A 27,289-nucleotide genomic window follows, 5' to 3' on the forward strand; every position below is an offset into this window, starting at 1 on the left:
TTATCCTTATTTTTTTTACTAGTGTATGCAATGGTTATCCCCCTTATATAGGCTTTGGTTGTGTCCCATATGTTTTGTATGGTTGTGTCTTCATTCCAATTTTTTTCCAGAAAGATATCTAATTCTTTTTTTGAAAATTCTTTGTATTTATTTTCTTGTATAATTTTTGTATTCATTGTCCATCTATTTTTTTTGGTTTGGTTTCCTCTAATTATAATACTTACTGGGTTGTGGTCTGCCCAAAAGTTGGGTTCTATTTCTGCTGATATTATCTCTTGTTGTAATTCTATATTTGTCCATATCATGTCCAATCTGGACCATGAGTCATGTGGGTGTGAATAATAAGTATACTTACATTCATCTCTGTGTCTTTCCCTCCACGTGTCTTTTAGTTTAAATTCCTCTATAATATCTTTGAGTTTTTCTGGTATTGTTTTTTTCTTTTTACTCTTTTCTTTACCTTTATAGTCTTTGTCGTAATCTATTATTATATTGAAGTCCCCAATCACACAGATGTTTCCTTTTTCAATTTTTATTATTTTTTGGTACAACGTTTTATAAAAAGATTTTTGGTCTTTGTTGGGAGCATAAATCACAATTAAATTTGTTTTTTTTTTATTAATTTCAATTTCTGTTATAAGTATTCTACCCTCTTCATCACTGTCAATTACTTTTGGATTTAACCAGCTTTTGATATATAGTGCAATTCCCCTTTTTTTTTCGTTTGCAAGTGATGTGAATAGTTTCCCTAGTTTCGGGTGTTCCAATACTTTCTTATCCTTTTTCCTTACATGAACTTCCTGAAGGCATATTACGTCTAAATTTTGTTTTATTAATTTTGTAAATGTTTGTCCTCTTTTTTGAGGAGAGTTCATTCCGTTTATATTCACAGAAAATAATTTAATTTCCTTATTCATTCTTCGTCAACTATCTTGCCCTTTTGCTGCTTCTAAGCTCTCTGTAATTTTCTGTTTTCTCCCCTTTCCCCTTGCTTATCTTGTCTGTTCTCTCTTCCTCTATCTCTCCCTCCTCTTGGCTTGTTGTCTCCAGTTCTATGCTGCTTTCCCCTTCTTTTTTCAGGTGTTCTCGGATAAAGTTATCTGCTTGTTCTAGTGTTTCTATATTTATTTTCTTCCCCTTCCACGTTAGCATCACCCCCTCTGGCACTAGCCATCTAAATTGTATCTCGTTTTTTATTAATTTGATTGTGAAGTAGTGGTAATCCCTCCTTCGTTCCCTAATTCTTTTAGGTATTTGTTTTAACACAATTATGTCTTTCCCTTTGTACGTTAAGACCCCTCTGGTGTTCCTGTATATCTCGTCTCTCAGGGTTTTTTTTGTAAATCTAAGGTGGACCTCTCTGGGGAGTTGATGGCGACGTGCGTAATTGGTTTGCACTCGGTATACCTCGTCTACGTGGTTAATTAGTTCACTATCATTTATTTTTAACTCTTCCGCAAAGAGTTCAACTACAGTCGCAAACAGGTTCTCCCCTTTTTCTTCGGGTATATTTTGTAGCCTGAGATAGAATGAGGCTTTTTCGAATTCTAATTGGGCAATGGCCCCTTCTAAATCTTTATTTACCCTCCTAAGGTCTTCTTCGTTTTTAGTTAATCTCAGCTTGTTCGCTTCTGTTGTCTCTTCCACTTGTTGAATTTTAATTTCCTGTCTGTCTACTGCTTCCTTAACATCTTCTATTATACTGTTAAATTTGGCAAAGTTTTCATTTACTTCCTCAAATTTTTTTTGTGTCTCTTGGTGGTTTTTAACTATAGTTTCTTGGGTTTGATTGGCGGATTCCTGTTGTTTTATCATAAATTCTTGAATTTTGTCTAGGGAATTTTGTAAGCTTTGAAGCGAGGGTGCCTGATCCTTAATTTCTCCTGTAACTATGTCGGAAGTTGAAGAGGATTTCTGCACAGCTGGTGATAGTAGGGTTAAATTACCCCTTCTCAATGACTTGGTTAAAGTCTGTTGAGTTGCCATTTGTAATAGGTTTTAACCTTCTAATAATTAAATCAATATCTGATCAATCTATTCTATATCTAATCAATTAGTCAAATTACTCTTTAACAATTAATTCAGTATATGACCAGTCGAACCAATCAATTTATACAACTTATTTTTCAAAAAAGAGAAAGGGTAGAATTAATGCTTTCAATTATTATCGGTGTTTCAATATTTAAACAGTATTTAATCTAACTTAGCTTATTCTTTTCAGACTTATGCTTGATATTCTAACTTATATCTTAATATTTAATATTTAATCCTTAATATCTAATATCTTAATATCTAATAATATCTAATACTTAATGCTATAGTATTTAATACTTAATACTTAATCAATATTCAATATGCAATATATAATACACAGTTAATTAATTAATGGTTAAGAGATCAACAGTTGAGTAGTTAAGTAGTTAAATAATAGTTGAATAAATCCTTATAAATATTATATATAAACAATTTTTAAGAGTAGAGGTAGAGGTTTAAATAATAATAATATAGTTATAGCTTTAGCAAGTCCTTACATCAATTAATCACTTAATTAATTTGTTAGTTGATTGGTTAATTACATTTATTAGTATTGTTAGTTAATAACAGCAATTACTTTGATTTCATCTAGTTAGATTTTATCTAATTGTATTCCTGTCCAATCTGGTTTCTGTCCTTTATTTTCCTCTAATTTTATATATTGTCCAGTATACGTTTCTTGATCCTAATATTGGCTTTAGTCCAGACTATTGCAAAAGTAAGTGAATTTAGCAGTCCCACATTCAATATTCACAGTTTAGTAGATTGTAGCTTAGTGTCTGGTAGTTTAATTTCGCGTAAATTTCTAGTTTCCTATGGGAGGATCTGCTATGATAACGTTGATGACGTTGAAAAAAAAAGACCAGCCCAGTCAAGTTGATATCTGATTGAGTCAAATTTCTGTCTCTTTAAGGTTATACCTTCTTGTATTTTATGGGATTTTAAGTCGTTGTGTAGTCCAAAGGCAAGCGCAAACCAGATAGACCAGATAGACCAAAAGAACCAGCTAAACAAAACGAAGGGGCGTAGATCTCCACGATGTTATCTTGCTGTTTCTGCTTCCTGCTTTCGTAGCTCTATGTTTCCGGAAGAGGGGGAGGCTTAAACACGTAAATGTAACGTCTCACACCGGGGGAGGTTTTTTTTCTTAAATCCCCGCTTTCGCTGCTCTTATTCCACCTGGTGTTCCTGGTATTCCAAATGTTCGTGAAATAAAATCATATCATCCCCCGGTTATATCCGTCTTTAGTTCCCGATTTTTAGTTCCTGATTTTTCAATCTATCTCCGTTCCGTCTCCGCCCCTCGACCCAGCTCTCCTGTCACACACCCGATTCTCCTGTCACCGCACGCTGTCTCTTGCTTCTCCTGTCGCTCAACCTTTTAATCGCCGCTTCTTTCAATTTGAGCTTTTCTATCTTTTATCGTCTTTCCCACAGTTGTTCTGGTACACAAGAAGTTTCCGAATTCAAAATATGTTATTTTAGGGTACTTGCTGAGGTTCACCGATCTCTTCTCACTTCCGGGGCGGGGCTTGGTCGATGCGGAGCTGGTGAGTGAACCGCTGCTCTCCCAGCACGACTTTTATTGCCTTTAAATATAAGATCAGACATCCAACTTGGAGGGAAGGGTGTCGTAAGAGGTGGTTATGCTGTGCCCGATGTGAGAGTCGCTAGCTCACACCGGCACAAGCTTTTTTGAACCGCCAGGACCGGGCAAAAAAGAAGCCAGCGTTTGCTGGCCCTGAGACATGGCCGCCCCGTAAACATCGACTTTACATTGTTTCCTATGGGAAACAATGTTTCGTCATACGAGCGTTCCGACTTACGAGCCTCCTTCCGGAACCAATTAGTCTCGTAAGTCGGGGTTCTACTGTATTTTATCTTAAGATGGACATATGTTTATCCCAGGCATGTTTAAATTCAGTTACTGTGGATTTGCCAACCAGGTCTGCTGGAAGTTTGTTCCAAGGATCTACTACTCTTTCAATAAAATAATATTTTCTCACGTTACTTCTAATCTTTCCCCCAACTAACCTCAGATTGTTCTTGTATTCACTTTCTTATTAAAAACACTTCTCTCCTGAACCTTATTTAACCCTTTAACATATTTAAATGTTTCAATCATGTCCCCCCTTTCCCTTCTGTCCTCCAGACTATACAGATTGAGTTCATTAAGTCTTTCCTGATAAGTTTTACGCTCAAGACCTTCCACCATTTTTGTAGCCCATCTTTGGACCCATTCAATTTTATAAATATATTTTTGTAGGTGAAGTCTCCTTCCAAGGTTGGGAAAATGAGGACCCAGATTGTTGGGGGCAATAGGCTTTCTCTCTGTAAACCGCTTATAGAGGGCTGTAAAGCACTGTGAAGTGGTATATAAGTCTAAATGTTATTGTTAACAAGTCCAGGGATGCTAAATAATTTCAGCTATAAATGTTATACTGAGGGTTATAAGAAAGAACTCTAGATTTTCATTATTCTTTATGGTACTGTGTTCTATATGATCACTATGAGTCCAAAACACCTTAATGGCACTTTAATCAATCAAAGCAAAATCTTTATAAATTTTGCTAATAATGTACAAAGTCCTTAACCACTGAAACAATTTTTAAATTTTTCCTTGCTAAAATTATGTCTAACAGACGTATGTCTCTGGAGGTTCTCAGTCATCCAGGTCACAGTTGTCTTCGAAGATGCTTTGTCAAGAGGCAACTAGACTCTCTGGGTTTTTTTTCCTTTGAAGATGTTTCTTGGATGAGAAGCGAAACATCTTCAAAGAAAAAGCAGAAAATCTATATGTCCAACAGAGATATAATTAATGCTTGTAGCACTGTATTCCTACCTGCAACTGTATAATCTGCATTGATGACTCTCATGGCAGGTGTATAGGTAACTGCTGGCATATTTGTTTCTTTCCCTTTCTGCTTTTGTCTATAGATAATGAACAACGCAAGCAGAAAAAGGACAACAAGGACCAGAATGATGATTCCAGCAATGGCTCCAATTTGGTAAGAATCAGATGGAATGGCAGCGCTAGTACGGCTTAAACTGTTCAGGTTTCCTACAATGATCACCCCTGCTGCAAAAACAAGAAAAGTAAGAAGAACAAATGAAAAATCAGTCATACACATATAAAAGAAGTGCTATGTGCATATTTTAATTCTGATTGCAGGAATAATATACAGAGCCGAGGTGGCGCAGTGGGTAGAATGCAGTACTGCAGTCCACTAAAGCTGACTACTAGATCTGCAGGTCAAGAATTCAAATCTCATCACCGGCTCAAGGTTGACTCAGCCTTCCATTCTTCCGAGGTGGGTAAAATGAGGACCTGGATTGTGGGGGCAATAGGCTGGCTCTGTTAAAAAGTGCTATTGCTACATGTTGTAAGCCGCCCTGAGTCTAAGGAGAAGGACGGCATTAAAAAATCGAATAAATAAATAATAAATAAATAAATAAATACTAGAAGCATATGACATATTTTGAAGTGAAAATATTGTTCAGTCTCAACTCTGTTGTAACCTACCGGCAGCATTCTGACACTGCTGCCCTCTCTGAGTTAGAACATACTATTAGGAAATGGGTATAGTTCCTGTAAGATTAGAAATAAATCTAAGGTGGAAACAGGGCATTTGGGGATCAACACATTTCAATCTCAAAATATTTTGAAAATGTCTAATATACATTAATTTGCTTACGGACTGCTTTCTGCCTCATATATTCCAGAAGCTGGTTAGGTCCCACGGAATTGGCCTTCTCCAGGTCCCATCAGCTAGGCAATGCCACCTGGTGGGATCTAGGGGAAGAGCCTTCTCTGTGGCGGCCCCAGCTCTCTGGAATCAACTCCCTCCATGGATTTGTACCGCCCCCACCCACCTGGCCTTCCGCAAGGCTTTAAAAACTCACCTTTGCCAGCAGGCTTGGGACCATTGAGTGTTATGCCTAACTCTGACCAATGATTGGACTATACATTGGATGAGTGATGGATGACTGTTTTAATGTATTGGGGTTTTAGATTTGATTTTAAATTTAGATTTCTTATGCATTGTATTTTTGTACCTATTTTGTTGTGAGTTGCCCTGAGTCTGTGGAGAAGGGCAGCATAGAAATCTAATAAATAAATAAATAAGTAAAATAAAGTTTTAAATGTTTTAAGAATGTTTGAAAATGTGCTAGAGGATAAGGATAAGATTTTTTAAAACTCTGCTTTCATACTGTATAGTAATTACATTACATTATTGAGTTATATACTGTATAGAATATCTCAGAGACTGCCTTCTGCTGCACGAATCCCAGCAACCAATTAGGTCCCACAGAGTTGGCCTTCTCCAGGTCCCGTCGACGAAACAATGTCGTCTGGCGGGACCCAGGGGAGGAGCCTTCTCTGTGGCGGCCCCGACTCTCTGGAATCAACTCCCCCTGGAGATTAGGATTGCCCCCACCCTCCTTGCCTTTTGCAAATTCCTCAAAACCCACCTCTGCCATCAGGCATGGGGAAATTGACTCTCCCATTTTACGCAAGGTTTGTCTTAAATGTATGATTGTTTTTAATACTCAGGGTTTTAAATTGCTTTTTATTGTTGGATTTGTACCATGTTTTGTGTTGTGAGCCGCTCCGAGTCTCCGGAGAGGGGCGGCATACAAATCGAATAAATCTAATCTAATATATTTTTAAAGAGTTGCTTTAAGAGACCTGATTCTTAAAATTCACTTCACAGAGAGTAGTACAGTAGTTAAAGTACTGTGATAGAGTTGTACTCAAATTTCTAGCCAACAATAAAGCTTTAGAGATTTCAGAATAATCCATCACCAGCAGTGTTGTTATCTAGCTGTTCTGATTTGAAGTTCATCCAAACCAGTTTTAGTTCCCCAACCCAAATAAAAATTAGTTGGCCAGACACTGCTAAAACTTGGCAACCTATGTATCCCTACACCAACAGGTCTTGTCATTATCCAGAATTGTCTACACAAGTTTTGCCACTTTGGCTAACACATATCTTCCTCTGCTCAATTCATCCATTTTGGAGGCAGTGAGTTTGTGATAGGAAAGGGAAACAGCGTCAAAGAAAGAAGGAAAACACGAGTCTAGGGCTTGAAGGTGCTTGCATAACACCTTTGTCTCTCCTTCTCTGATCATCTCCTTTTGGGGATCTGCAATCAAACTTGTTACACTATGTCTTGGTCAGTGGGAATTTGATTCACAGACATGGAAATGTTTCTTAGATCAAATAGGTACTAGGGTTATCCAGAAAGTAAGGTTACAAGGCACATAGCTCTCACGGGGAATCTGGTATTCTTTATTTTATTTATTTATTTATTTATTTATTTATTTATTTATTTATTGATTGATTGATTGATTGATTGATTGATTTTGTACAATACACAATACACATTGAGGAGAATAGACAAGTAGTAATATATATAAAGAAAAGGATAGAAGAAAAGATATAAAAATAGGGGAGAAGATATATGAAAGGAAGAAAAGATATCTGAGATAAAGGAGAGACAATTGGACAGGGGACGGAAGGCACACTAGTGCACTTATGTACGCTCCTTACTGACCTCTTAAGAACCTGGAGAGGTCAATCGTGGATAGTCTAAGGGAAAAATGTTGGGGGTTAGGGGTTGACACTACTGAGTCCAGTAAAGAGTTCCACGCTTCGACAACTCGATTGCTAAAGTCATATTTTTTACAGTCAAGTTTACAGCGGTTAATAAGTTTGAACCTGTTGCGTGCTCTTGTGTTGTTGCGGTTAAAGCTGAAGTAGTCATTGACAGGCAGGATGTTGCAGCATATGATCTTGTGGGCAATACTTAGATTGTGTAGTTCTAAGTTTTCTAGACCCAGGATTGTTAGTTACTATCGTGTAACAGGAAGCCAGTGGAAGTGAACAAGCAGTGCCAGTGGTCAGTAGATCATCGACTGGCATTGTGGTGAAGGTTAAAGATGAGAGCCCTCATTCCATTTCCCTCAAGTGCGAAGTGCACACTGTAATATACTACCTGAATGCTAAGGACATGAACATGTTTATTTTTTACATGAAAGGACCGCCCTTTGCTTGCAGCGCCGCTGCGGCATCCTTTTTCGTAAACATAACAATGTTTATTTTTACGTGAAGACCACCCTTTGAAGGAGCTGGGGAATCCCTTCCACGAAGAGATTCCGGGGGCAGAGCCTTGACATCACCGACAGGTTGTTAAGGACGCCAAGGTGATCACTTCCTGGATTCCATGGAATCCAGGAAGTGATCACCTTGGCATCCTTAGCAACCTGCCAGTATACGTGACGTCAAAGCCTCGCCCACGGAATCTCTTGGTGGGATTCCCCGTTCGGGTTTGGGTTTGGGTTCGGTTTGAGTTCAGCCGAATTTTGCGTAAAGTTCATCCGAACTTGCCGAACCCGAACACCGTTGGGTTCGCCCATCACTACTCGCTAATAATACCAACTTCCCCCACAAACATTCCCTATGAGAGCTACATGCCTTGTAACCTTACTTTCCAGATAACCATCATAAATGTTTCATTTTTAATCCTGAACCAACCAACTTAGTTCAGATCAAATCCTCTTAATGTAAAACAGTTTTCTTTTGATTAAACATACATTAGATTGTGTATTAGGTTTGATCTTAATCATGCTTAGGAAGAGGTTGGTGCTGTAAAAGATAAGGAATTGTGTCTGATAATGCACAAAGTGAGTGGGAGTGAGATCCTAACAAGCTTCACATATTGTGAAATTAAACCTCTTAGCATTCTTCATTGTTGTCTAGTATTCTAATCCAAAAACTGAAAGAGCAAACGCATCCATGCAAATATACTCTGGGAGGCAGTCATGTCACCTTTATAATGAGCAATATTTAGAAAATATTACCTTGGTCACATCTTGCTCCTTTCCAACCAGGGCTACAGTAACAGGTTCCAGTGATATGGTCACAAGTTGCGTTGTTCAGGCAGTCGCATATTTGCCGACAGCCATAACCATAAGTACCCGGGGGACACTCTTTACAGAACAAAAAAAAGAAATCGAGTTTTTACTTTATTCTAATTTGCTGTCAAATGCATAAACTAGTCATAAGTGACTATGAGCAGCTTAGAGTAAAACTGGGACTTCCAAATTCTTAGTAATAGAGAGTGAAGATTTGCTATGTTAATGGATATCCATTAACAGAAAGATTCCATTTCCCATGCAACATGTCTCTCCCCACCGTTTATGAAAAACAGGCCTTAAATGAATGGAGTATATGTGGGAGGAAGAAGAAGGGAAAGCCTATTTCATGATATAAAGTTTTCCCATGAAACAAAGTCACGCATTTATGTTTACAGTGCTGTAGCTGGATTAGTTTATAATTCTGGACACCCTGCAGATGTAAATAGTTACCACCAGATGGCGGAGTTTCACAAGAAGACTTTATATCTTAGCCATAACCTGATGTTCTGAAAGATGATTATAAATGCAATCAAATACAAGTCAAAATAAATGCATGTACAATGTTCACTCAATAAAAGATAACATCACAAATTTCTTTAAAAAGGTTCCACAGAAAATTAAGTTGCAAAAATAGTTGGGAAACTATTCGTTACAATAGAAATCGAACTCTTAGAATAAAATATATTGTGATGTTTTACAGATATTATAAAAATATGTATGTTGAGTAATTTCATTAATTGACGTTGAAATCTAGTTTCCTGGATATTAACTCTAAACATTTTCTTTAGGAAAAAAAACTTTAAGGGAAAAATACTAGTATGCCAAAGCCAACTATAATATTCAGAACATATACCAATTTTTAGAGAAAAAGGGGGAAAAAACAATTGTAGGTTGTTTATAAAGTGATGAAATATTATTGAAAGTAACTTCACCTAAAATACAAACCTCCATCTAAATCCCCATATTTATATTATATTCTATTGATTTCAATGAAATGTGGATGCTATTGCAATTTAAGGAGCTAACGATGCACCCTTAATCCCACCAAATTCAGTAAAAATCATGACTTAAAATCAAACTTTAAATAACCTCACTTTGGATTGAATTCAGGATGTGTATATTAGGGTTTGTAATGTATTAAGTATCACTGCCTCTGTCTTATCCATTTAGCAATCCGTGTAATTTTTTTATTATAGTCAATCTAATCTAAATAAGAAAAAAGCTTAGTGGATTTTTATTATACGTACATCTTCTCTTAGCAATGTGTAAGTAAAGTTTCCAACTCACTCTGTTCACAGTATTTCCCCATGAATCCTGTACGACATGTACATTGGCCTGAGATGTGATCACAGTCAGCTCCATTGTCACACTGGCAGATTGAAGCACAATCTTTCCCAAAAAAACCCAGCGGACATCCTTGAAGAAGAAAGTAAGAAAGTAAAATGATGCAGTGTACATTCAATAATTCTAATTTTTTATTCTGGTTTATATCCTACACAATACCATTTCTCACCTTCTGACTTATGAATAATATTGCTCCTATATAAATAATATTGCTCTCCTAAATCTCCTATACCTTTCTTCTATTCCTATATCTCTTCTTCTATTCTTTCATTGATATGTTCTATTACTATACCTTCTTTTCTATTATTTCTTAGATATATTTTACTATGAGTATCTCCTCTATAACCTTCATCATGTATTTTACTATGTGTATATATACCCACTAAAACCCTCATTGTGTATTGGACAAAATAAATAAATAAATAAAAATAAATATTACTTGAAGGCATTAAAAATTCTCAAGGAGAAAAAAAAACCAGGAAGCAGATGAATTATTTTATCACCCAACAGGAGCTCCTCTAATTTTTAATTTTTAAGTTACTGTTTCTGAAATGCAGAATAAATTTATCAAGTCAAATATGTTTAACTCACTTTGTGTGCAATAGAGACCAGTCCATCCTGGTGTACATTTACACTCTCCATCATAAGCACTACAGTGAGCTCCATTGTGGCAATTGCATGTATGAATACAGTTTGGGCCCCAATGAGAAGGAGGGCAAGCTGAAACAAAACAAATCAGTTAGCCTTATTGCAATACAAAAATATGCAGAATAAAAATGAATTTTGGCTAAGAGGAGATGCATAAAAAATTATCACGTTTTTTAAAAAATATATTTTTATTTTTATTTTCTTTCTTTTCACCCATAGCCCTCCCCCTCCCTTCTCTCAGTTCTTTCTTATTCTTAGCCACAGCCAGGTCAGAGTTCTAGACAATTTCTTCTTTATGTCTTCATTGGCCTTATCCCTTTCCACCCATACAAAATAAAATTTCCATTTTTTTCTTATCCATTCAGCTTTTTCATCCCATGAACAGTTCAGTGAGATAATATGAGTTATTTCCATTTGTACTTGTTCGAATATATAATCATTCCATCGTTTTAGTGTCCATTTACTTTTATCCTTCCATCCATATACTATAGTTGCCTGAGCAGCTTTTATCATAGTCCTTAGTACTTCTTGTTCTTCTGTCTTCATGCCTTGAGTTTCTTTAATACCTCCTTCTATTATGTGCCATCCTACCCGCAATTCATTTTTAACTATTCCATTTATATTTTTCAATATTAAAGTCCTTATCTCCAGGTTGAATTAGTCAGTGAGATAAATAAGTAACCCATGAATAGTTCTTCTAAGCCTTCCAATTATTTTTGCTAGTAAGCGACAGAAGAGTGCACCTCACTAAATGAGACAGTTGTAAGTGAAAGATACTGTTGGAAGACAACGGTAGCTCTCCCCCACTTCTGTACTATTTGCCTTTATATGACTTCTGTACTAGTCTTTCCTGTGCCCACTAATTTTGTCAGCCAACTCCTCTCAGATACATTTCATCACCACAAGCATGTATCTGACACCCCCGTCTCCCCCCCCAAAAAACCCTCTTTAAAGGAAGGGATTCTAGTTCTCAAAAACATTGGCAACAATATGATGGCAATTACTGTATACACCGGAAAGTAATTTTTTAAAAAAATAATATTTCTCAGTTTTCCCACGTTTCTAAATTGCTTTCACTTTCAGTTTCTATGCAGTGTTTTCTTATTTCAAATCATAGATTGTTTCTACCTAGCTTTACTCTTTACTGATAGTTTCTTTTTACTGGCCCCCAATGACTCAGTTCTCCTTTTAGCTGTACCTTGCTTTATTTTTGCTAGATTAAGTCTTAAATTTTCTTTAGATGAATGGATGTGTGTAAAGCTCATTATGCCAGCTACTTCTTCATTACAGCCCAAACTCTAGTATTATCAGCCAGTCAACAGCATTGGACCAGAGTACCTCCGGAACCGCCTACTACCGCACGAATCCCAGTGGCCGATAAGGTCCCAGAGTTGGCCTTTTCTGGGTCCTGTCGACTAAACAATGTCGTTTGGCGGGGCCCAGGGGAAGAGCCTTCTCTGTGGCGGCCCCGGCCCTCTGGAATCAACTTCCCCCAGAGATTAGAACTGCCCCCAGCCTCCTTGTCTTTCGTAAATTACTCAAGACTCACTTATACCGCCAGGCATGGGGAAGTTGAGACACCTTTCCCCCCGGCTTCTTTATATTTTGTTTCACGTTTGGTATGAATGTGCTGTTTGGTTTTTAAATATATGATAGGGTTTTATATGCTTCTTTTAATATTAGATTTGTTTTGTTATAATATTGTTTTTATTGTTGTGAGCCGCCCCAAGTCTTCGGAGAGGGGCGGCATACAAATCTAATAAATAAATAAATTCTAATGAGCAACCATCTTGTTCTCTGGCCATTCTGGTCTTTATCTGAGTTTTATGATGAGTTAGCAGTTGGCCAGTAGGTGGAAAACATACAAAGATACATGCTTTTCCAGAAAATATGTGCATCTACATATAGGAAAGAACTTGTATCTTTGAGAAACTTGACTTCTTTCCAAAAACATTTGGCATGCGAGTGGGGGCGGAAACCCACACTGTTTTAGTCTGTTACAGCTGTGCTTGTCTTTATAACATTAAGGAAGGACAGTTCCATATTTTCCAGCCTCTTTTTTGTGAACATTTCCATGGATAAAATACAGGAATATTTTTATTTATTTGGACAGCAAATACTTAAGAGCTTCTGAATTATTTATAGAGTTTACATTGGTGGCTATGTTGTAAAGTTTTATTTTTTTCAAATGTGGAAAATGCGCATGGCATATATTTCACGCACTCTTAGATATGTAAATATGGTGAGATAAATTAGCCAGGCTGCTTTAATCATTTTATTTGTGTGGGGGGAAAGTTTTTATGAACTAAACTCTAATGAAATATGCCCCAAATAGAAACTTTCCAAAGAAGGAAATGCTAGTACTTACGCTGGGAGCAATCACTACCAATCCAACCAGGATAACACTGACAAGACTTGTCAATTGGATTACAAGTTCCATTATTTGTGCATGTGCAAACCCCAACACAGTTCTTTCCAAATCTTCCGCTGGGACAAACTATAAAAATAAAATAGTTATATTTTTTACACTTCTACTTTGCTGGCACAGTGGTTAAAATGCAGTGCTGCAGACTAACTCTGCCCACAACCTGGAGTTTGATCCTGACAGGCTCAAGACTGACTCAGTATTGAGCCCAGAATTGACATAGGTGTAACCATTTTATTTAGCTCTCTAATATATACTCTAAGTTTTTTGTTTTTTTTTGGGGGGGGGGGGCTTACCAAATTCCTAAGTGGAGAGGGAGAAGGAGCAAATAGATAGTGAGGATTGCTTTGGATAGGTGACCTTCTCTCCCATATGAACAGAAGCTGCTCCTAGTGAGACCAGAAGGTGGAGATTGAAGACACTGGTTAATGTGGATTGGGTGTTATTGGAGAATACGACTTTGATGGGGGGTTTCTAATTTACAATATTATGTGGTGGTGATTCCGATTTGGGTCAGATCCGGAATTACACCAGACTTTGCCAATTTGATATCTACCTAAATAAAAGGAATTGTTTAGAAGATGGACTCTGCTCTTTTCTTTTATGAATGGGTTTCATCACTTGGAAACCTGACACTCAGCTTTCCATCTTTAGGAGGTCGGTAAAATGAGGAACCAGATTTTTGGGGCAACATGCTGACATTCAAAACAACCCAGAGAGACTCTGGAGCACTATGGGGCATATATAATAGCTATCATTATTGCTATTGCTATATTTTATTTTTTAAATACTTTTATACTAATACTGTAGTCAGATGTCAGTAGCTATCTTTTTTTTTCTATAACCTTTGTTTTTCCCATCCACTTCTCTGGTTTCCTTCTCTTTATCTTTGTAGACTTCTCACATTCTGTCATTATCCAGGACTCACTATTCTGCCTGTCTTCTGTTTATATGTTCAGTTTTCCCCCCTGCTTGGTTCAATATGGTATATTCACCATGCTGCTTCTCTTTAGTCCTCGTTCTCATTTAGTACTCAGTAGTCTTACAGTATTTCAGTAAGTAAAAATATCATATATGAAAAATTATTTCCATGACTTATTTTTTGTTAGCACAAGGTAACAAAAAAATAAAAGGGTCTGGGAAGAATTTTTTTCTGTCTAACAATCACCTTTCATGAGCTGCCATTCACTCCGTCATATGATGGTTGGGAAATTTTTTATCACACTGCAAATAATGATGATGACGATGACAACAACTATGATTGCCCCAGGGTGAACCATGATTTCTAAAGAATACTTATGGGTATTTAGATATGCATTTTATATATAACAAGGAATATGATGCTTGAAAATGAAGAACCACCATTTGGATCTAATTTATTGACTGTAATTAATTAGGTATCATTTACTGCTCAGTACAGCAACTCTTACAATGATTTGTACAATCCTGGCAAATAAATGTGTTACAAGCAATGAAGGGCTGCAAAAAGTTTTACTACCACACTGTGGGTGTGGCTTATTGTGGGGTGTGGCTTGATGGACATGTGACCAAGTGGGAGTGGCTTGACACGCAAGTGACCAGGGGTGGCTTAAAGATTATTTGACTGGGTGGGAGTGGCTTACCGACCAAGATCGGTTTTCAAATAGGTGCTTGGACTCTTTTCCAGTTGATTAAGTCACATTATTTGAATAGCCACAAAAGGGACAAATGCTAGGCAGCATTATTTGTTTAGTAGCATTTTAAGGTTTTGTACTGAACCCACAAGACTCAGTATACTAACAGATTAGGCAAGTAGCTCGATTTTCTTTAATTGCTATAAAAGTTCAGTTCTAAATAATGATTAAAATGATTCAAGCGTTTATGGGTAAAAAGATACTATTTAATTATTTCCTATTTTAAAAGTAATTAAGGATCATACGAACCTCGAACCTCGAGGTTCGATGACTGTAATGCTCTCTACATGGGGCTACCTTTGAAAAGTGTTCGGAAACTTCAGATTGTGCGGAATGCAGCTGCGAGAGCAGTCATGGGCTTCCCTAGGCATGCCCATGTTACACCAACACTCCGCAGTCTGCATTGGTTGCCGATCAATTTCCGGTCACAATTCAAAGTGTTGGTTATGACCTTTAAAGCCCCTCATGGCATCGAACCAGAATATCTCCGAGACCGTCTTCTGCCACACGAATCCCAGCGACCGATTAGGTCCCACAGAGTGGGCCTTCTCCGGGTCCCGTCAACTAAACAATGTCGGTTGGCGGGCCCCAGGGGAAGAGCCTTCTCTGTGGCGGCCCCGACTCTCTGGAACCAGCTCCTCCCAGAGATTGGAACTGCCCCTAACCTCCTCGCCTTTTGCAAACTCCTTAAAACCCACCTTTGTCGTCAGGCATGGGGGAACTGAGATATCTCCCCCGGGCCTATACAATTTATGTATGGTATGCTTGTGTGTATGTCTGTTTAATAATGGGGTTTTTTAATATTTTAAATTGTAAATTATTAGATTTGTTATTCACTGTTTTTATTGTGTTGTGAGCCGCCCCGAATCTACCAAAAGGGGCGGCATACAAATCTAATAAATAAGTAAGTAAGTAAGTAAGTAAGTAAGTAAGTAAGTAAGTAAGTAAGTAAGTAAGTAAGTAAGTAAGTAAACAAACAAACAAACAAACAAACAAACAAGGTACTAGAGAAGGAAGGACAATAAAAAAGCTATTAAGTATTCAATAAATAGTGCATAAACTTACTACCCCCACTGTGTCATCATCTGTCCATCCCCCCTTGGGGGCAGCAGCCCATCACTGATTACAAGGACAAAAATGGAAATGGTTGTTGGCATTATTTGGTGACCCTACCTTCATTACAGAGCGCTCCTGTAAAACCAGGTAAGCAGTCACATAGTCCTGTCACATGATGGCATGGACCACTGCTGTGCACACATTGTGGGCACGCCTGGTTACAACGATGTCCGTAAAATCCAGGAGAACAAACTGAAAGAAGAAAGACACCATCACATTCACCTTCTGCACATACTTATCTACGGTAATCTAAAAGAACTGAGCTGTATTCATCTGGAGAAATTTGGAAATACTGGAGAGGTTCTAAAATTTATGTAGATTTGTTTCAGACAGTTTCAAGTATTAAATCTTCTTCAATTCAAGCTGGTCTCTTCATCCTGCTGAATCACCACTAACATTATGGACATAAGTTTGGTTTCCTTGGCAACATTACGAAAATAATATACCATTGTTTCTTTCAGAATTCGTTTTCAACTTCCAGTGATTTTCCTTCAAGGTAATAACTGTTTGAGATTTGAAGACAGCTTGATACACAGTGAATTTTACCTAAAATTGCTGTTATTTTTATTATAGTGTCACTGTATATAAAACCATTCTGCTCACAATTAAATATTTCCTTGTCATAATTGTCACTATAATTGGGTAGTTTAAATATTTTTCTCAGTACAAGAGCAAGTGCAGACAGCTGCACGCTACTGTTTATTTCATTCATTATTTAAAGGGAAAAAAATCTTATTCACTCATATGCCAATAACACCAGTCCTTTCTTCAGAGAGAGGGAGAGATACTATATATCTCCATTTTGATTGACTGAGGAAGAAATAATTTTGGGGGTAGAATTTATTTCTTTATAACTGTAATATTCTGGCATTCCTTTAAAGGACCAATCAATATATTAACATTTTTTTTAATTTATGAAATAGCAATTAACATTTATAAGGGCATTTTTTGCCTTTACATTTTTAGAATTTTCTAGAAGTCAACCAGCGTGACGCGTTTGAAACAGGTTCCTTAAGAAGGAAAAACAAAGCATTCCAGTTACATCAAATTTTCAGTTTGTTTTTTTTAAGTCCATCCATAATTTGTCCCGTCCGTCTTCATACAAGTTAGCTGCAGTTGTATAAACATAATTAGTGCAACTATCCTTTTAAATGTGATATTGTCCCGAATATACTAAGAAGTTATCCTGTCTCATGTATAATAAAGAGAGTCTCCAGGCTATGCCTATGTTATAATGCCATTACTTCATTTAATTTACAGCACTTCAGCATTAACTGAATGATTAACTGTGAAAGTCATTAGAGATGGTAACAATTGTTGTTAGTCTGGCAAAATTATTCATTAAGGACGGCACCCATGTAGCTTCAGTTCAGTTCAATGGGTTTGATGTGGGAGTAAATTTGATGGATTAAACATCCCATAGATAAAGGGATGGTTTAACATCAACCACTCAGATTGTTTTGTTAATTAAGAAGTACCAGTTTCTATAGCTTAGACTACTACATAAATTCTCATGTCATAAGTCAGATTTCAATGTATAATAACTAACATAAAACACTTAGAAGAATTAAAATGATAATATCATAAATTTATATTTTTTCCAGCATTCAAAATGAGGGTATAAGTGTTCTCTCACAATGTATGATAACATGATAATATAAAGATGTAATAGATCACAGAAAATGCCCATTCTTTGCTAAGGTTTTCTGGATACTTTCAGAAAAAGTTTATGAGTAAAAAAAGCAAAGTTGGGGGAAAAATAATTTAGGTGGAAAGTATATAGAGACATGAGAATTGAAGTAGGGAACAGTAACTAGATAAAGTGGGAAGTAGATAATGAAATATAAATCAATACAACTATATTATATTACATAAATAATATTGAGGTATATTATATTAATACAACTATACAAGTATATTATGAAATAACCCCCAAAGGTGTGTCTTTAAAATAGGATTTGATTCCTACACCATATAATTGGGTCAATTTTTGCCATTATTTTGTTTCAGTTGGTTCTTCTTAATCAATATCCTCTTCCTTTTCTATTATTGAAATTGGTTTTAGATATACAATTATTACTTTTTTTCTACTTGAGTTTTTTATTATGTGTTTAAAGAATAGCCTCTGAACCTTTTGCTTCAATTTGTTTTTAATAAGTAAAAACATCAATTATAAACGAAGGCCACCAATAATAATAATCACCAAAACCAAGAAAAATAAATTACCCATAAAAATAAGGAAGCTCCAATCAAAAAAGAGATCTCTTTAGCGAAAAAAAAAATAAAACAGGTTACTTTGCAAATTTACTTTTAAAGTTGCAAACTTTAAAAGCTGCTACAAAAATTTGTGTCACCAAATAAAGACTGAATGTACCAATTATCACATAAGTCAAGAAGTAAACCTTCTACATACAAAGTTAGATTTAGATTAGATTTATTGGATTTATATGCCGCCCCTCTCCGCAAAGTCCATATGTGCCTTCTAAACAACCAATTCAAAGACTCAAGATCCATACCACCTCTTAAAGACTATAATAATGAAACAGTTAAAGCAGTGGTTCCCAATCTTTTTTTAGCCATGCCCCGGTTCCTGGCACCAAAAATGTTGGGGGCTGCTGCTGTAAAGCACTATGGACTATGGAGTAGTATATATGTCTAAGTACTATTGCTGCTGCTAATGCAAGTAGCTACAAAAATATGCAATTCATCGGGGAGTAAATAACTCATAATTGTTATAAAAACCCAGAATGAAGCCACCAATTAAAACACATCAGCTTCCCTGTGGATATTCTGAATAATTTATCCAATTTAACAGAAGGCAATTAATGCATTTCCTCCAGGCGTATATGTCTGTGAATGTGTGTATAACTACCTAACTATAGTTCTTTTTAACATTGGATTATTTATATGATATATTTCCATATGAAAAAGTAGTTAGATTACTAACTCAGCATATCATTTTGTAACAGAAGTGGGCTCCTATCTGTTCTAACCGGTTCTTTAGAACCGTTAGTAAACTAGTGATGACGTCACAGAACCGATTATGTCAGTGCTGTCCGTGGCTATCGCCATCTTGTTTTTGGCTTCTCCACATTCACAAAGCTTGGTTTTCGGCATTGTGCATGCGCCCACACCCACATGGCATGGGAGGAAGCAAACAATGGCAAGATAGGTTAGGACCCAATCCATGTTTTGTAGGAATGTTTTTCTCTGATAAAGTAGTTTGCTTATCGTTGTGGTTGGCTCTGGCCCAGCTCCTGCCCCAGGAAATGGGGAGGTGGATGCAGGGGAAAATTCAACATGTCACAGGCCTGCGTTATTGCTGACAGAATCAGATCAGAGTTTAGTTTCCTCGGACGAAGAAGAAGGTGGGAGTGACTCGGCAGAGGAGGGCTTGGCACACAGCCAAGGCAGTCAATCTTCCTTATCTTCTATAGCTTCAGATGATGACATTTTGGACCCACACAAGCGCAGAATTATGCATAGAAGAGACCAAGTAAGAACATATTACAGGAAATAAGGGAGGCCACCTGTGTTTGGGTGGGCTCCAGTAATTAGGGCTGCTGCTATAAATAGCAGCATGTGGGTTTGGCCATTGTGGAAGAATATCTGTTGCAGTTTTGTCAGGAATCTTGTGTGTTGGATTTTGTTGCTTTTTCACGCCTTTGAAACCAAAGCAGAGCAGCGTGTGTGTGTGTCTCCCTTCATTGGAAGAAGAAGGAGTGTGAAGTTTCTCCCCAGCTGTGGGCTAAGTACTTAATGACTGCTTAAGGGACACTGTACAGACTACCTGGTTGTTTTGGGAAGAGTGCTCTTTGCAATACAAAAAGAGTGCTTAGTTTATTTTGACTTTTGTGATAAAGAATATTGTTTTGAATTTTCAAACGTGTGTGTGTCTGAAATTTGTATCCTTGAATTTTCAGGAAGCTCCTATCAGACAGCCCGACAGAACAGCTTATATATTAGAATTATAATCATAATAAACTGGAACAGGAAACTCACTTCTTTGACAAGTAGCACCCCTATAACCAGGTGCACACTCACAGATTCCTTCATCTGGAGAACATGATGCTCCATTTTTACAGTAACAGGACAATGAACAGTTTGGACCCCAATGTCCTTCAGCGCATACACTGTCACAATGTATACCTGAAAACAATCAATATATACAGTTATCAGTAACAATATTAGAAGTTCAACAAAATTACCAGAAATAAAATGGTGAATGAATCATAATGTAAGTCTGGAGTTTCAGTATGATTTCTATAGACTTCTATACATCTACTAACAAATCAAGTGATGTGCTAGACTCTATGTCCCTTATGACTATTTCTTTCTCTCTAAGGAAACGCTAGCAAATTGCAAATCAAATAATGTTCATTTGATCAAAGAGGAACATTTGATGTAAAGATTATTTATGTACATCTGATTATTTATTATATTTGAAGCCACAACAAGTAACTTTTGGGTCCCTGTGATTAAACAAAGCTTCTTGTTAACATAGGGATGGAATAAGCTCAAAGTAGGGAGAAAGGTGGAGAATTGCTATAAGAAATAAGAACCCAAAATTATTGGGCGAGCAAAATAGATAGTGATGCACTATTCAGTTGATGCCAGTGATGGAATGAAATTGGGCTTCAGATCAGGATCAATTTATTTTCAAAAGTAGTTGAAATTGCAAGCAATTTTTTAATATATTGCTTTAAAGCAGTGGTTCTCAACCTGAGGGTTGGGACGCATTCACAGGTGTTGTCTAAGACCATTGGAAATAACAAATTTCCCATGGTATTAGGAACTAAAACTTCTATTCTTGTGCCTTGGAACATATTTTTACAATCTGACCATTCAGGCATTTACATTGGGGGTGTCCCTCTGACCTTCCTGCCAATCAGCTTAAAGCTCTGTTGGGAGAATTGGGGCTAGATTTATGGTTGGAGGTCACCACAACATGAGGAACTGTATTAAGAAGTCGCGGCATCTGAAAGGTTGAGAAGCACTGCTTTAAAGCATTATATAATCACAATATATTGTGGATATATTATCTTTTGAATAGCCTTAATATCCCAGTTTAACCTATTAGGGCAAAGATTAAATAATTTTAAATGTTATTTGTTTATTTAAAATATCTACATTGGGGACACAAAAGGCCTAAACAAATAAAAGTTAACTTGATTGTGCAAAAGAAGTCAATGAAACAAATTCTCTCTTTCTTTTACAGTTAATAGGTTCATAACATCATCTGATATGTTTGGAAAAACTAAAGTTTTTTCTCTTTTAAAAAATCATATATTGTATATTATGTCTGAAATTATCGTGCTATCTTGCTAATTTATATGTCTTTGAAAGATATACATTTGTATTTTTATTTATATATATTTTGAAAGATATCAATATATATATATTTGTATTTTTATTCACTTTCCTTTTTTCTTAGTAGAATAAAACTAAGGGGGGAAAATCTCCTTATAGCAATCCATATATTAACTCTTATGGGGGTTGGGAACAGAATCCTATTTGGAAAATATCTTGTTTGGTTAGAATAAAGGGGAATGTAGGTTAAACCTATTATGACCCAGGTCTTTTAATCAAATTTACTAGAGAAATAATGACAGAAATAACTGTCGTGGAAAATGCATCACATTGAAATTTGAAAAGAACTCAGAAACTAAATTTATACAGGATACTGAACAAGTATAAAGGGACTATTTTTCCCGCTTGAATGAAAATTTGAATAGACTTTGAATTGACTGTCAAGACATAAAAGAAATTGTACTATCAACTTCTTGCAAGCTGATTCTCGTCTAGATAGCTCAGTTTTCCTAATCAAGTCACAAAATAACTTATTTTTCAATAGCTTAAGACAGACATTTTCTACTGGAATTTTAAATTTAGCCACTATATTTGCAAATAAGTTAAATTTCTTGTTGAATCTACACTGGGTGTCATTAGATCCACTGAAAGCTATACAAACATCATACCTTAAAATTTTGCCTGTGTTGGTACATTTTAAAAAATAATAAACTTGGATGTAGAAATTAATGTATATAAGTTTGAAATAAGCAATTTAAGAAAATATTTTTCTACTGGGGAAAAAATATTTATTTCAGAGATTGTTTTCTTGCTTTTTATGTTTTCATTCAATGTATTTCATCCAATAGAAATTTTCCCTTATTTTCCATCTCCCACAAGAAATCACTATTAAACTTAACAAAATTTATTTTTGAGCAAACATGTAGGTCTTTCTGTTAAAAAAATTAAATAATTTATTTTGGTAAATATATAATATGACATGAATACATTATAAATACATTATTTGTTAGTTTAATAGTCTAAGGAAATAGAGAAATTAAACTGAAATAGCAGTTATGATTACACCTGTTTATTTATTTATTTATTTATTTGTTTGTTTGTTTGTTTGTTTGTTTGTTTGTTTGGTTGGTTGGTTGGTTGGTTGGTTGGTTGGTTGGTTGGTTGGTTGATTGATTTGTATGCTGCCCCTCTCCGTAGACCCGGACAATCCCAAATTACTGTTTAGCAAAATAAATATCATCTACAGATAGCTTGGGTTCCTCTATTTTTATTTTGCCTAAAATCTAAACTCCAATTACTGCAAAACCCCCATTTCCTCCTGATCATCTGGGACTTAGGAGCAGAGAATAGATGGGGGCAGGGCCACTAAGAGGTGGTATTTACTGGTTATCCAAACTACTCAAAATTTCTGCTACCGGTTCTTCAAAACTGGCCAGAACTTGCTGAAACCCACCTCTGTTATGACTATATCTAACTGGTAATGAAAATGAATTAATTTTGTACATATGCGGAGCAATTATTTCCCTGATGAATTGTGTTCTTACACATGTCTTTATAATACAGTACATCTATTTAACTAAATACTGCTAAAAGAATTAAGAACAAAAACTGGAAAAGGAACACATTCTTGTTTTGAAGGCCATGTGTTAGCAAGCAACTCTGCCTTAATGTTTAGATATTTCAACCCCTAGATGACTACATTAGTACTTGGCACAGAAAACCTTTACACTAAAAATTGCACAGATGCTTTTCTATAAAAACAAACCTCAAATATTTAAAATGCATTTTCCAAAACAGAATTATTAGCAAATACGTAAGTCCATTAATTTCATTCCTGATGAACAGATCAGTCAGGAAATCTTTTGCCAGGAGAATGGACAAAGACCTCATTTATGGCCTTTGCAAGTTGCTAGGCAATAGCAAAATGGTCATGATAAACTTCAGCTAAGCAGCTCGGAAGAAATCCTCAAACTCAGAGAACTATGCCAAGAGCTCCACTTCTAAATTAGCATTCCTGCAGCACATACAATGGTGTGAATGAAGGGAATGGTTACTTGGATAAAATTATTTCTTTCACTATAAAATATTTTTATATATATCATATATATAAAATAAAATTTATTTCATAAATTTTTATTTATAATTTTAATACTATACTTTTACTATTATTTTTGCAATAATAGTACTGTGGAACACTGTGGTAACATTGACATGTGGAAAATCTAAATCTCTGTACAGTGTTGTTGGGATCTAGTAAATGATCCATGCTGACAGCTGCTGGAGTGCACATTAAATGATATTTTATATATTTGCTCATGTTTCAAAAGTACAAATAAGTCAAAAGAAGGCCCTCTTCACAACCAGTAAGTGGGATTGTGCAATATTTTGGATTCAAGGGCAAAAATATGCTTTGCGGTGTGCAAGAATGCAAATATGGCATCTGTCTATATTTAGAAGCAAACATTCTTTTTCAGGACTGCAAGGAAGAGCGTAGGCCAGTGATGGCGAATCTATGGCATGGGTGCCACAGGTGGCACATGGAGCCATATCTGCTGGCACGTGAGCCATTGCCCTAGCTCAGCTCCAATGTGTATGTGTGTGCCAGCCAGCTGGTTTTTGGCTCTCACAGAAGTTCTGGGAGGGCATTTTTGGTTTCCAAAGAGCCTCTGGAGGGGTGGGGGAGGGCATTTTTACTCTCCCCCGACTTCAGGAAGTATTTGAAGCCCGGGAAGGGTGAAATACTAGCCTACTGGGCCCACCAGAAGTTGGGAAACAGGCCGTTTCCGGACTCTATAGGGCCTCCAGGGGTTGAGGGAAGCTGTTTTTGGCCTCCCCAGGCATTGAATTATGGGTGTGGGCACTCGCGCATGCACGATAGCAAACATGCACGCTCTTTTGGCACCCAAGGAAAAAAAAGGATTGCCAACACTGGCCTATACTAAAACAATAGACCAATATCTGTTTTTCTAAAGCAAACTCTGGAAATAATTGTTCTGTCAAAAGGAGTAGAACATTTAAAATTAGAAAACAGAAAACCTATATTGTGTTTGATAGACTGACTAATCCATACCTAAGTTTGTTGATCCCAGCAAAGAAAAAACAACAATTCAGGACTAGGATTGGAATTGTTACATCATAATGTTGAAAATTCCTTCATGTCCTATTTATCTATACTATACTATATTATAATTAGATTTTTATTTTAGTTTTGGCAAAATTGACCATATTATTAGCAGGGAATTTATTTATTTATTTATTTATTTTATTTGTTTGTTTGTTTATTGGATTTCTATGCCAAATGTAATTCCAGATGTAACCTATACATCAGTTTAGTTATATCACTAAAAGGATTGGATAAATGTATTGATTGAACAAAGCCATGATTGGTGATAGAAGTCAATAACTATGAATCTTAATAGAATATTCAGAAACATATCAAGTAATTTACAGCATTTTATATATGCCTTTTAAATATTACATTGTTCCAAAGAAAATAGGTTTTGTCTATGACTTATCTTTTGGAGAAAATGTAGGTTTTGAAAGCTAGGAGATGAAAGCAACTTGATAGCACAAAACCAATCAAATGGTATTCTGTCATGATAGGTTAAAAGACTACAATTAGTTAGATAAAATTATTCCATTCTAGAGAATTACTCTATCTCCAGATGTTCATTTTCAGAGAAAAGTTTATGCAGTTAATCTGGACTGCACCAGATATATTTGGACTCATTGTGATTAAAATAGAATTTCATATATTGATAAAAATGATTCATTATGAGCCGAGGTGGTACAGTGGTTAATTTCAGTGCTGCAGGCTACTTCAGCTTACTGCTAAATTTGGCGGTTCAAATCTCACCAGGCTCAACGTTGACTCAGCCTTCCACCCTTCCCAGGTTGGTAAAAGGAGTACCCAGGTTGTTGGGGGCAATATGCTGATTCTGTAAACCGCTTAGAGGGGGCTGTAAAGCACTATGAAGCGGCATATAAGTCTAAAGGGCTAAAATGCTATAAATTTAGCCAAGGGTGGGTAAACCAAATCAAAATCTGGATGATTCTGTCCTATTGTTACAATTTCAAATTTACCTGACCATCCTGGGAGGCAACGGCAATAACCTGTAACTGGATGACATCCATCTGCATGACTGCAGTCACAGCGCTCTGAACAGTCCAGGCCATATATGCCATCCTGCCAGGAAGAAAATGAAATGATGTTAAATTTATTTTAATGCAATCAACAAGCAAGCCAGAGGTTGGCTCACATAATTTAACAACCGGTTCGCCCAGAATGGAATGCATGCTGCATAAAAAACCACGGCAATTTACTTGTGCATGCTATCTGTGCATGCTTGCAACATCAAAAAACACAGCAATTAGCTCACACGCTATGCCTGTACATGTGTACGACATCAAAAAACACAGCAACATAGGATGGCATTGCGGCCAAGCAGATGGGTGGGCCACTATTGGTTCACCCAAACCAGTCCAAACCGGCTGAATCCCACCCCTGATACAAGCCTTACATTATTGACATAATAAGAGATTTGATTTGTGAATGAAACATATTCATTCATTCATTCCCAAATTTATTTACTTATTTATTCGATTTTTTTAATGCCACCCTTCTCCTTAGACTCAGGGCGGCTTACAATATATTAGCAATGGCACTTTTTAACAGAGCTAGCATATTGCCCCCACAGTCCAGATCCTCATTTTACCCACCTCAGAAGTATGGAAGGATGAGTCAACCTTGAGCTGGTGATGAGATTTAAACTGCTGATCTGCATATCTAGCAGTCAGCTTTAGTGGCATGAAGTACTGTACTCTACCCACTGTACCACCTCGGCTCAAACTGTGTTAACACCAAGGTCATGAATGAGATATTCTGTATTGTTTATACTTCAAGGTGAGTGAAGGAAGATGTGGAAAAATTACTTCAAACGGGAACGTTTGAAGTGTCAACATGATGATTGATTAAGGATGCATCAAAGGCCGCACCCTGCATATGTGTCCTCTAAAAGGGACCTTATGCCACAGTTAGTGGATTATATGGATTAACTATTAGTTTTCATGCTACAATACATCTGATAACATAGACCGTGTTTTATTTAGAAATACAGCACATAATATTGTAATATTCAACACATTTATCAAGGCATTATATTATTGCAATTTCCAAATCAAGCTTCCAGTGAAGTCTGCTTTATTACCTGACAGGGGTATTCACATTTTTCTCCTCTCCAACCTGGAGCACAGGTGCAGGTTCCATCCAGAATATTGCATGCTCCTCCATTAAGGCATTGACATGTTAAATTACAGCCAAGACCCCATGTCCCACTAGGACAATTTATAGAGCAGTCCACTCCGTGCCAACCTGAGACAGTAAAAAGAAAACAACTCTTTTCAGTATAGAATTCTAAGCTCTTACTTGGTAAGAACAACGTATGAGAGCTGATAAGCACCTTTTCAGGTTTTGAATAGGAATTTTTACATATATCATCCACTTGCCAGAATTATAGGAGGATGGCTGTGTTAGTCTATGGCAGCAAAAAATCTTTTCCACCTAGCCCATTGCTATTGAAAGACATACTGTAAGATTTTGTGAGCTGCAACTCACTACATAAGTTGCAACTAACTTCACAACATACAGTTATTGATACAAAGTCTTTAGATCTATAAATGTCACAAAGCAATTAGAGGCAACAAAAAGAAAAATGCAAAGGGGAGAATGGAAATAGAATAACTGATATGCACAAGAAAAATATAAGTTAAGATGATATAAATACTATAAACTACTGTATATTGAGAACAAGCTAATTG

At 36.4% G+C, this 27,289-nt stretch overlaps 1 protein-coding gene across 3 annotated transcripts in view; it reads right to left on the reverse strand.

Moving 5' to 3' along the window:
• Nucleotides 1–27,289, reverse strand: part of MEGF10 (multiple EGF like domains 10) — a 92,164-nt gene that overhangs the window by 13,500 nt on the left and 51,375 nt on the right. For 2 of the 3 annotated variants that reach the window (XM_070736309.1, XM_070736308.1), the window contains exons 11-19: nt 26,680–26,843; nt 25,556–25,658; nt 20,165–20,311; nt 16,220–16,354; nt 13,317–13,445; nt 10,892–11,020; nt 10,244–10,372; nt 8,900–9,028; nt 4,877–5,113 (exon numbers count right to left, since the gene is read on the reverse strand). In XM_070736309.1, the coding sequence (XP_070592410.1) occupies nt 4,877–5,113; nt 8,900–9,028; nt 10,244–10,372; nt 10,892–11,020; nt 13,317–13,445; nt 16,220–16,354; nt 20,165–20,311; nt 25,556–25,658; nt 26,680–26,843 (1,302 nt within the window). The remainder of the gene's footprint in view (nt 1–4,876; nt 5,114–8,899; nt 9,029–10,243; nt 10,373–10,891; nt 11,021–13,316; nt 13,446–16,219; nt 16,355–20,164; nt 20,312–25,555; nt 25,659–26,679; nt 26,844–27,289) is intronic. The other variant, XM_070736310.1, reaches the window with a different exon arrangement.

Source organism: Erythrolamprus reginae, chromosome 2 (genome assembly GCF_031021105.1).
Source record: "Erythrolamprus reginae isolate rEryReg1 chromosome 2, rEryReg1.hap1, whole genome shotgun sequence".
Lineage (NCBI taxonomy): Eukaryota > Metazoa > Chordata > Lepidosauria > Squamata > Dipsadidae > Erythrolamprus > Erythrolamprus reginae.